Source organism: Amblyraja radiata, chromosome 9 (genome assembly GCF_010909765.2).
Source record: "Amblyraja radiata isolate CabotCenter1 chromosome 9, sAmbRad1.1.pri, whole genome shotgun sequence".
NCBI lineage: Eukaryota > Metazoa > Chordata > Chondrichthyes > Rajiformes > Rajidae > Amblyraja > Amblyraja radiata.
Genome location: NC_045964.1, coordinates 2,970,860 through 2,982,859, shown reverse-complemented (window position 1 = coordinate 2,982,859; position 12,000 = coordinate 2,970,860). Strand labels below are relative to the sequence as shown.

The window sequence follows — 12,000 nt, the reverse complement described above, 5'->3', positions numbered from 1 at the left end:
TAACAAATAGTACAAATCTTCTATAAAACTAAAAGTCTCATCTTGACCACTTCCTGTCTGTGCTGTATATTGATTTTAGAAAAAATGCTACCATATATCGCTATGATTTCTGGCCATCTTACTCACAGTCCTCCACCGCTGAGGCAGCCCCGAGGATTTTTCTGATCGATGAAAAATAAAAAAGTTATAAATGTTCAAAAAATCTTGAGATCAGCTGATTGGTCCTCTCGCCTGTCAATCACCACGATGATGGCAACGCCCCTTCCGGGGGGGAGGAGGGGCAGGAGTATAAATCCCCGGAGTCCTATCTGAAACCACTCATTTCGGCCCACATGGCCCCTATTAGCCCGGAAACCAGTCCCTTTTGCCTAAAATGCCCGTATTAGCCCAAGGGGCGCATTTTGACCCAAAAGGCCTGTGCCAGGCCAGGAAAAGTCCACAAAAAGTGAGATTTCACTCAGATTTACTTTTTAAAGTGCCTTCGGCCCATCAGGCATGTACTAGCCCAGGAGGAGTCCCTTTGGCCCCATCAGTAAGTATTCCCCCTGTAAGTATTAAACCTCACCCCAGTATTTTTCTCCCTCCCTTCATTGACTCCCTGTGAGATCCAGGCCAGGATAGACTTTCCTCCTTCATTGCTATGATCTGTAGAAAAATATGAAAAATGTCTAAAATTGACTCACCGTTCTCTCTCACCTGTTTCTCACCTGGCAGTTTCTGAGCTTCCAGCCCACCAGCCCTGAGTGACTGAGCTGCCAGCCCACCAGGCCTGAGTGACTGCCGCCAGCCCAAGAAACCATTCGGCCCTCAATGTCCATACTAGCCCTCTGGAAACCAGTCCCTTCGGCCCACAACACCCTATTGCTCCAGAAAGCCCCCACTGGCCACCAATATTGGAATTGGAGGAGACGTGGAATATTGCGTTTGGGGACCAGCCCTCCAGTGTGAAGCTGGGACCCAACGGGTCCTACATAGTCTACTATATATATATATATATATAGAAATAGAGAGAGAGAGATTCCCCATTTTTTCAGTTAGATGGTGCGGTACAGACATGCTGCCTCACAGCACCAGAAACCCAGGTTCGATCCTGACCCCGGGTGCTGTGGAGTTTGCACGTTCTCCCAGCGACCTTGCGGGTTTTCTCCGGGCGCTCCACTTTGCTTCCACGTCCCAAAGATGTGCTCGTGCGGGTTTGTAGGTTAATTGTCCCTCTGTGAATTGCCCCTGGTGTGTAGGGAGTGGATGCGAAAGTGGGATAGCATAGAGCTGGCGTGAATATGAGATCGACGGTCAGCGTGGACTCAGTGGGCCAAAGGGCCTGCCTCCATGTTGTGTCTCTAAACTAAACTAAACGTGTAGTTAGACAAAAAATGCTGGAGAAACTCAGCGGGTGAGGCAGCATTTATGCAGAGAAGGAATAGGCGACGTTTCGGGTCGAGACTGATGTCGGGGGGGGGGGGCGGGTGGGAAAAAGAAAGGAAGAGGCGGCGACACTGGGCTGTGGGAGACCTGGGAAGGGGGGAGGGGAAGGATGGAGAAAGCAAGGACTACCTGAAATTAGAGAAGTCAATGTTCATACCGCTGGCCGTTCATAAACGTGTAGTTAGGTCACAGGAGATGCCGGGTTACATCGAAGATAGACAAAAAATGCTGGAGTAACTCAGCGGGACGGGCAGCATCGCTGGAGAGAAGGAATGGTGACGTTTCGAGTCGAGACCCTTCTTCAGAGTCATATCTCGACTCAAAACGTCACCCATTCCTTCTAAACTTAGATAGGGCTCTTAAAAAGTATACAATGCATTGTTAATGCTGGTGAAATAAGCAGGCTGTGCAGGTTAAGGATACACCCAGTCCAGCTTCAACTTTTTGGTGGGTAGTTCAGCTTTGTCCTCCAGACTGTAGGTGTCCCTCAGCTCCTGGGGCATGTACATGGTGACAGGCCGCCCGCGCAGAAACATCTTGACATATCCTTCCTCTAAAACAAAGGCAGAATGTGGCATCAACTCCTCCCCATTGCCAATCACCCACAGGGGGCGCTCTACAGTGAGACCATCTGACAACCGGCAAGGGTCGGGAAAGGAATGGAAGTGCAGTCAACGCCAGGGTTTGGTTCAAGATTGTAACTCGTGTTTATTGCGTGAAAGGTTTCATACAGTTTTGTTTACATGCAAACGTGTTGTGCTCATGGTGAAATGAGAAAGCAGAATTAAACAAAAGGCAGCAATTTGCCACCACGCTCCATCTGACCAGAGCGCTCTCAGTCACACAACATGCTGATTGTTAGACACACACACACACAAATTAGCACAATGCAGAAAACCAGAGTTTGCAGAAGAGAGCATGGTAGTGGGAACCAAGACATACATGAAGGATGTAGAGCAAAATAATAATAAACACACATCTTTCCTGACAGCCCAACTTGGTTGTCAACAGTAAGAAATCAAAAGTAGATCTGGTAGTATTGGCTCGGGGATTTAAGTGGGCTTGTCAAACTTGCAGACCCCGGCATGATTGTGGGAATCTGACTCGTAGGGAACTGCAGGGTCAGAGAGGGTGACCTGCGAGCTCCGACCTCCCCAACAGCTTTCATGGAGGTGGCTCGAGGTTCTTGATCAGTAGCGTGCTGCTTCAACAGAAGACCAAGGAGGTGGGCAGAGCCTTCAGGAGAAGCGGCCAGGGTTGGAGCCTGACCCAGAAATAGCTGCACTAACACTGCACAGGATGGCCGGGGGGTACCATGTGGATGGGAGAGGAGAGGCAACAAGATGATTACCAACAACCAGACAATCTCATGCCTAACATTCTTTCTAACTATTCACTTCACCATCTCCAGCACTAAAATACTAGCCGCATTCGTAAAATCTAGAGTTCAAAATTTTACAATCATACGTCAATGATCTACCTCTGCCTTTGAAAGAGAGACCTCAAGCATTAAGGGGCTGTCCCACTTGGGCGACCTAATTGGCGAGTTTAGAAGAGTTTGAAAAAATGACTATGTTGAAGACCAGCTTCGACTAGCTACAACTAACTTCGGGAAAATTGGACACCGAATAATGGAGAGTGAAGACGACCTCCTTCGATCTCCCTTCGACTATAACGAAGACTATCTACGACTACCTTCGACTACCCTCGATTACCTACGACTAACATGCCGACCTACTACAACTAAACCTACGAGTAAAAAAAACGATTTTTTCCATGGCGACCTTTTTTTACGCGCGGGCATTTTTTTAACATATTGAAAAAAACGCCGCTACCTAGCTGAGGCCTCGAGTACGCGGAGACCACTCTCGAGCGTGAAGGAGAGTTACGAAGACCTCCTACGACCTCGTGTCGACCATGCTGCGAGTATGAGTCGAGGGCAAACTCGCCAGAACTCGCGGATTAGGTCGCCCAAGTGTGACAGGCCCTGTACTATTGTACTCCAGACAGTTTTCTTATCCACTGTTTAATTCCATCTATCATAGTTACTATTACTGCAGGATTTGGTTTCAAAGTGCTTCCCAAATGGAAATACTAATATTCTCCCAAATGATCAAAATGAAATGAAGCTTGTACTGAGAAGATGAGAATACTGAGTGGAGGCACAGAGCAAGGTGTTTGGATCATCCCAAGATGAGTCCATGGGGTGGATATTACTTTGGGTGAGAACATAGAACATGCAAGGCAACAGTGTATTTTACTGTGTTTTATCTGCATTCTTCCCAATTGCCACTTCCCTGTTTTATGCCATCACTCAAAGTAATATACTCGCTCTATCAACAGCTAAAACAAGAGGCTGGTTTAGACAGCACAACACCAGTTGTTACCCAAGCTAGGCTTGTCTATTCCCAACAACCCAATCTGGGCATGTGTAGACATGACACTACCGTTACCCAAGCTAGGCTTGGCTAGACATAACACCAGTGTTACCCAAGCTAGGCTTGGCTAGACATAACACTACCATTACCCAAGCTAGGCTTGTGTAGACATAACACTACCATTACCCAAGCTAGGCTTGTGTAGACATAACACCAGTGTTACCCAAGCTAGGCTTGTCTAGACATAACACTACCATTACCCAAGCTAGGCTTGTCTAGCCTCAGAATATAGGAAGGAAGTGAAGAGGAATTTCTATAGTCAGAGGGTGGTGAATTTGTGGAATTCTTTGCCACAGAAGGCTGTGGAGGCCAAGTCAATGGATATTTTTAAGGTAGAGATGGATAGATTCTTGATTAGTACGGGTTATGAGATCAGAGGTTATGGGGAGAAGGCAGGAGAATGGGGTTAGGAGGGAGAGATAGATCAGCCGTGCTTGAATGGTGGAGTAGACTTGATGGGCCGAATGGTGGAGTAGACTTGATGGGCCGAATGGCCTAATTCTGTTCCTATCACTTATGACCTTGTGACCTTATGACTATACCCAATACCAGTGTTGGCCAAGTTAGGCTTGTCTATTCCATAGAAGACGTTGAATGTTTCGTATTTGTCACATTTCCAGCATGTGCAGTATTTTGATTTTCCTTGCTTGATCCTTTACCTAGTGAACCTGAGTTGTTGGCAATGAAGAGCCTGTGCTCATGAAAAAACAATTGTGTGTCTGCAAGTATTCATATGATAGTTTAACTGGGAAAGGACACAGAGTGCTGGAGTAACTCAGTGGGTCAGGCAGCATCTGTGGAGAACATGGATAGGTGACGTTTCACAGTGCTGGAGTAACTCAGCGGGTCAGGCAGCATCTGTGGAGAACATGGATAGGTGACGTTTCACACAGTGCTGGAGTAACTCAGCGGGTCAGGCAGCATCTGTGGAGAACATGGATAGGTGACGTTTCACACAGTGCTGGAGTAACTCAGCGGGTCAGGCAGCATCTCTGGAGAACATGGATAGGTGACGTTTCACAGAGTGCTGGAGTAACTCAGCGGGTCAGGCAGCATCTCTGGAGAACGTGGATAGGTGACGTTTCAAGTCGAGACCCTTCTTCAGACCATGTATTCGACCCAAAACGTCACCTATCCATGTTCTCCAGATCTGCTGCCTGACCCGCTGAGTTACTCCAGCACTTTGTGTCCTTTTTGTGCAATAAACCGCATCTGCAGTTCTTTGTTTCCATAGTTTAACTGAGAGTTTTGCTAACTATCGTAAATATATGAGGAGCGTTTGAAGGCTCTTGGCCCTGGCTGGAATTTAGAAGGATGAGGGGGTTTCTTATTGAAATCTACGGAATAATGAATGACCTAGATAGAGTGGTTGTGGACTGGATGTTTCCACTAGTGGGAGAGTCTGGGACCAGAGGGCACAGCCTCAGAATAAAAGGGCATAGCTTTAGAATGGAGATGAAGAACAATATCTTTAGCATGGTGAGGTGAGATCTTTAGACGGTGGTGAATCTGTGGATTCATTGCCACAGGCGGCTGTGGAGGCCAAGTCATGGTTACTTTTAAAGTGGAGATTGAAAGGGTCTTGATTAGTACGGGTGTCAAAGGTTACGGGGAGAAGGCAGGGGAATGGGGTTGAGAGGGAGAGATAGATCAGCCATGATTGAATGGCGGAGTAGACTGGATGGGCCGAATGGCCTTATTCTGTTCCTGTGTCTTATGGACTAAGCTTGGATTCTCTATAAGGATTTAGTTTAGTACATATTGACAAACCCTCGTGCAGTTATCACAAAATTCCTCCACACCAGTGAATTGATGCAGCAACTCTGAAAAGCCACAGTACTACATTACACAGGGTCTAGCTCTCTGCACCTCAATCACATAACTCGAAGACCCACCACAACGCACTTGATTCAGGAGACCCCAAAGACCAAATGTTCACAGTGTCCACGATGGTTTGCTCCAAGGAAAGTCCGATTAATGCATTGGGAAAGTTTTGTTGCATTGAAAAGTGATTTCCAAATTACGCAAGCTTTGCATTTCACAAAATAAAACGTCGGCATGCTGGAGGAGGCTGTGTGTGCATGTGAATGAGACCTGGCAGCAAGGCGGCAGGGTTGTTCAGAGAGCTAGAGGATTGCACAAATGAGACCTACCTTTACAGTGTATCACACGGCGCTTCCCTTGTGATTACAGAGACAGAAGAGCTGGATAAAGATGTGCATGAGGAACGTCAGCGTCACCTAACACCTATCCTAGCTGTATCCACTTCCATCTCCAGACCTCCTCCCACAGGGCTAATTAACAGTCTGCTCCTGGATTGCTACAGGTCTGTAGTACACAAAGTTCATTCACAATCGGCACGGTGGCGCAACGGTAGAGTTGCTGCCTCACAGCGCCAGTGACCCGGGTTCGATCCCGACTACCGGCGCTGTCTGCACGGAGTTTGTACGTTTCCCAGTAACCTCGCGGGTTTTCTCCGAGATGTTCGCTTTCCTCCCACACTCCAAAGGCGTACAGGTATGTAGGCTAATTGGCTTCGTATAAATGTAAATTATCCTTATAGTGTGTGTGTAGGATAGTGTTAAGGGCCGGTCCCACCAGCATGCGATTGCATGCGTCTAGCGCGACCAAACGTGGTGGCTTGAGGCGTACGGCCTCGCGGGGCCGGTCCCACTTCCAACCGCGGAGCCGTCTGGAGTTGTGCGGGGCTGGTCCCGACATCATATTCACCAATCAGCTGGGCAGGAGGCGGGCCGACTGAATTTGGACATCGCATGGCGTCGGGCGGTGACGTCATCACGCAACGGCACGCCGGGCGGTGACGTCATCGTGCAACGCCACATGCTAGGCGTACGCCGTCAAGATGTTGAGACGCCGTGTACGTCCGTCGAGGCGCTGCGTACGGCTTCAATGCGGCTGCGGGCCGACAGGCCGTTGTCGTGCGGGATTTTCGGACAGTGCAAGATTTTTGGAGCCCCGCGCGATGTCAGGACCAGCCCCGCACAACTCCATACCCCTCCGCCGATCAAAGTGGAACCGGCCCCGCGAGGCCATACGCCTCAAACGATTACGTTTGGTCGCGTTAGACGCATGCTATCGCATGCTGGTGGAACAGGCCCTTTAGTGTGTGGGAATCGCTGGGCGGTGCGGGCTCGGTGAGCTGAATGGCCTGTTCCAGAACCAGGGGCCACAGTCTTAGAATAAAGCGGAGGCCATTTAAGACTGAGGTGAGAAAAAACCTTTTCACCCAGAAAGTTGTGGAATTCCCTGCCACAGAGGGCAGTGGAGGCCAAATCACTGGATGGATTTAAGAGAGAGTTAGATAGAGCTCTAGGGACTAGTGGAGTCAAGGGATATGGGGAGAAGGCAGGCACGGGTTATTGATTGGGGACGATCAGCCATGATCACAATGAATGGCGGTGCTGGCTCGAAGGGCCGAATGGCCTCCTCCTGCACCTATTTTCTATGTTTCTGAGCTGTATCTCGTAACTAATCTAAACTAAAGATAGGCACGAAATGCTGGAGTAACTCAGCGGGACAGGCAGCATCTCTGGAGAGAAGGACTAAATAATAAAGCATAAACGAAACAAGATATCCAGATAACCCAGGTTATAACGGGCCGTGGGGGGAATGATGTCCATGTTGCCGATTGTCAGCTATGACAGAGTAAAAGGGCCTTGCTTCAACCACCTACCTCCAGTCTGCGAAACAACCAGTTGTTTTCAACTATACAGCTTTTTATAACGACTAAAAATGTATTTTTGTTACTGCAATCTAAAAATACCACAGGCAGATAATTCCACAGATTCACAACTCTCTGAATGAAAACGTTTTTTCTCGTCTCCGTTCTAAATGGCCAAACCCTTATTCTTTAAACTGTGGCCCCTGCTTCTGGACTCCCCCAACATCGGGAACATGTTTCCTGCCTCTAGCGTGTCCAAACCCTTAACAATCTTATATGTTTCAATAGGATATCCTCTCGTCCTTCCAAATTCCAGAGTGTACAAGCCCAGCCGCTCCATTCTCTCAGTATATGACAGTCCCGCCATCCCGGGAATTAACCTTGTAAACCTACGCTGCACTCCTTCAATAGCAAGAATGTCCTTCCTCAAATTAGGGGACCAAAACTGCACACAATACTCCAGGAGTGGTCTCACTAGGGCTCTGTACAACTGCAGAAGGATCTCTTTGCTCCCATACTCAACTCCTCATTATGAAGGCCAACATGCCATTAGCTTGCTTCACTGCCTGCTGCACCTGCATGCTTACTTTCAGTGACCGATGTACAAGGACACCCACGTCTCGTTGTACTTCCCCTTTTCCTAATTTGACACCATTCAGACAATAATCTGCCTTCCTGTTTTTGCCAGCAAAGTGGATAACCTCACATTTATCCACATACTGCATCTGCCATGCATCTGCCCACTCACCCAACCTGTCCAAGTCACCCTGCATCCTTATAGCATCCTCCTCACAGTTCACACTGCCACCCAGCTTTGTGTCATCTGCAAATTTGCTAATGTTACTTTTAAATTGTTCATCTAAATTATTAATGTATATTGTAAATAGCTGCGGTCCCAGCAGCGAGCCTTGCGGTACCCCACTAGTCACTGCCTGCCATTCTATAAGACCCCTGTTAATCCCTACTCTTTGTTTCCTGTCTGCCAACCAATTTTCTATCTATGTCAATACCCCACCCCCAATACCATGTGCCCTAATTTTGCCCACTAATCTCCTGTGTGGGACCTTATCAATGCTTTCTGAAAGTCCAGGTACACAACATCCACTGGCTCTCCCTTGTCCATTTTCCTAGTTACATCCTCAAAAAATTCCAGAAGATTAGTCAAGCATAATTTCCCCTTCGTAAATCCATGCTGACTCGGACCGATCCTGTTACTGCTATCCAAATGTGCCGCTATTTCATCTTTTATAATTGACTCCAGCATCTTCCCCACCCCCGATGTCAGGCTAATTGGTCTATAATTCCCTGTTTTCTCTCTCTCTCATTTCTTAAAAAGTGGGATAACATTAGCTACCCTCCAATCCACAGGACCTGATCCAGAATCTATAGAACATTGGAAAATGATCACCAATGCATCCACAATTTCTAGAGCCACTTCCTTAAGTACCCTGGGATGCAGACCATCAGGCCCTGGGGATTTATCAGCCTTCAGTCCCATCAGTCTACCCAACACCATTTCCTGCCTAATGTGAATTTCCTTCAGTTCCTCCGTCACCCTAGGTCCTCTGGCCACTAGTACATCTGGGAGATTGTTTGTGTCTTCCTTAGTGAAGACAGATCGAAAGTACCTGTTCAACTCGTCTGCCATTTTCGTGTTCCCCGTAATAAATTCGCCTCTTTCTGTCTTCAAGGGTCCAACTTTTGTCTTAACTATGTTTTTCCTCTTCACATACCTAAAGAAGCTTTTACTTTCCTGCTTTATATTCTTGGCTAGCTTACCGTCGTACCTCATCTTTTCTCCCCACATTGCCTTTTTAGTTATCTTCTGTTGATTAAAGGTTACCCAATCCTCTGGCGTCCTGCTCATCTTTGCTATGTTATACGACTTCTCTTTTATATTCAGCCACGGTCACCCCTTACTCCCCTTAGAATCTTTCTTCCTCTTTGGAATGAACTGATCCTGCATCTTCTGTATTATTCCCAGAAATACCTGCCATTGTTGTTCCACTGTCATCCCTGCTAGGGTCTCTTTCCAGTCAACTTTGGCCAGCTCCTCCCTCATGGCTCCATAGTCCCCTTTGTTCAACTGTAATACTGACACTTCTGATTTACCCTTCTCCCTCTCAAATTGTAGATTAAAACTTATCATATTATGGTCACAACCTCCTAATGGCTCCTTTACCTCAAGTTCCCTTACCAAATCCGGTTCATTACACAGGTTCAATCAATCGTTCTGTCTGTCTGTCTGTCTGTCTGTCTGTCTGTCTGTCTGTCTGTCTGTCTGTCTGTCTACTGATCTACCTATTCAATTTTCTACTTATCATCCCTCTCTCCATCCATCCATTTATTTATTTAGATAAAATATAATTTGTTTTATTTTAGTAATCTCTTCCTGCCTTCTCTTCCCAAATTGACTGGTTCTGGCCTCTTCTGTGTCCTCTAACTCCACGTCCAACCATTCTTTCAGCTATTCAACCTATTCAACTAGAAAACCCACTCGGAAGATAGTGTTATAGCCCTGTCCCACTGTACGAGTTCATTCAAGAGTTCTCCCCGAGTTTGCCCTGATTCGAACTCGGAGATTTAGGGTAATGGCCGCTCGTAGGTACTCGGGGCTCTCGTGAACATTTTTCAACATGTTGAAAAATCTTCACGAGTCTTCCCGAGCTTACCACGTTTCCCCGAGTACCTGCCGTTAGCGTTACGAGCCGCTAAGAGACGTCCTCGAGCTCCGACATACCCGCTGCGTTCATTCTATGTGCTTACCACGAGTTTGATTTTTTTTAAACTCGGGAGGGCTCTTGAATTAGCTCGTACAGTGGGACAGGGCTTTTAGGGTGTGGCGATTATTGAACCGCATGGACTCAGTGGGCCGAAGGGCCTGTTTCCGTGCTGTATCTCAAGAGTCTAAAATCTAAGTTAAACAGAGTTTATCGCATTCTTGGGATTAAAGTACGAATAGTAAGAGGCAAGGGGACCATGATAGCCCACATGGAGCACAGCTGGATGTCCCAAAGTTTCTATAAAATGTAAATTTAGGCAGCAAAGGAGTTCCGGAAAATGAAACATGGAAGAAACATATCTGAAGGAGCCAGTAGGCCAAGGACTGGGAGAGTCCAGGACCAGAGGGCACAGCCTCTGAATAAAAAGGATGTACCTTTAGAATGGAGATGAGGAGGAATTTCTTCAGCCAGAGGGTGGTGAATCTGTGGAATCCATTGCCACAGACGGATGTGGAGGCCAAGTCATTGGGTATTTTAAAAACGGAGATTGATAGGTTCTTGATTGGTATGGGCGTCAAAGATTACGGGGAGAAGGCAGGAGAATGGGTTTGAGAGGGAAAGGTAGTTCAGCCATAGCAGAGGAGACTCGATGGGCTGAAAGGCCTAATTCTGGTCCCATAACTTATGATCTTATTATCTCTTAAAGGGATGTGGGTTAAAGGGGGGACAAAGTGCTTCGGAACACACCCCAAGTTGAGGCAACGTGAAAAGGACACATTAACTGAGCATCATTCTATGACCCATCTACTGTTCTACACACACCCTGTGCCTCACCTGCAATCAATGGATTTCTACATAGATTTGAAATGAGCATTCTACTAATTTTAGTTTAGAGGACACCAGATGGCGCCACCAGCAGTGGCTGCCTCGCCAACAGTCTGTCTGTCCTTTCTTCTTGTCGTTATGTTTAGTATGTGTTAAAAAGCATATTTTAGTGTTCCTGGTTTGTTTTATGTGGGGGGGGGAAACTTTATTTCAGTCTCTTACCTCGACGGAGATGCGATTTTCCCCGCATCGTATCTCCGTCCCCACTGCGGCCTAACATCGTGGAGTTGGCGGCATTTCCTGGAGACCGACCCGGCGCTCCAAGTCGCGGGAGTCTGCGGGACTTTAACATCGCGGAGCTTGCGATCCCTTTGCCGGGGATCGAAGCTCCAACCGCGGGGCCTGTGGACTTTAACATGGTGAAGCCTGCGGTCTCTGGTAAGAAGAGGCCGACTCGGGAGCTCCATGCCGCGGAGAGAGTTTCAACCGCCCCAATGCGGAAGTTTCGATCACCCCGACGGGGGCTTCGATCATTGGCTGTGGGGGCTGTGATCGCCCCCAACTGCTGATGGTTTGACTGCCCCGACCACGGGAGAACAAGAGGAAGAAGATTGAACTTTATTGCCTTCCATCACAGTGAGGAATGGGGAATCCACTGTGGTGGATGTTTATGTTAACTTTTATGTGGTTGTGAGTCTGGTTGCTTTTCACTTAGTATGGCTGTGTGGGAACTCAAATTTCATTGTACCTTAACTGGTGCATGTGACAATAAACTGACCTTGACCTTGAAACCTTGAAATACAGCACAGAAACAGGCCCGTCAGCCCACCGAGTCCGCTCCGACCAGCAATCCCCGCACATTAACACTATCCTGAACCAGGGGCCACAGTTTAAGAATAAGGAGTAA

At 47.5% G+C, this 12,000-nt stretch overlaps 1 protein-coding gene across 1 annotated transcript in view; it reads right to left on the bottom strand.

Moving 5' to 3' along the window:
- eml1 (EMAP like 1) overlaps positions 1-12,000 on the bottom strand; it is a gene marked incomplete at its 3' end in the record, with an annotated part of 132,051 nt that overhangs the window by 20,690 nt on the left and 99,361 nt on the right. Inside the window, exons 8-9 of the mRNA XM_033027782.1 lie at positions 6,017-6,043; positions 1,849-1,978 (exon numbers count right to left, since the gene is read on the bottom strand). Coding sequence (XP_032883673.1) covers positions 1,849-1,978; positions 6,017-6,043 — 157 coding nt within the window. The remainder of the gene's footprint in view (positions 1-1,848; positions 1,979-6,016; positions 6,044-12,000) is intronic.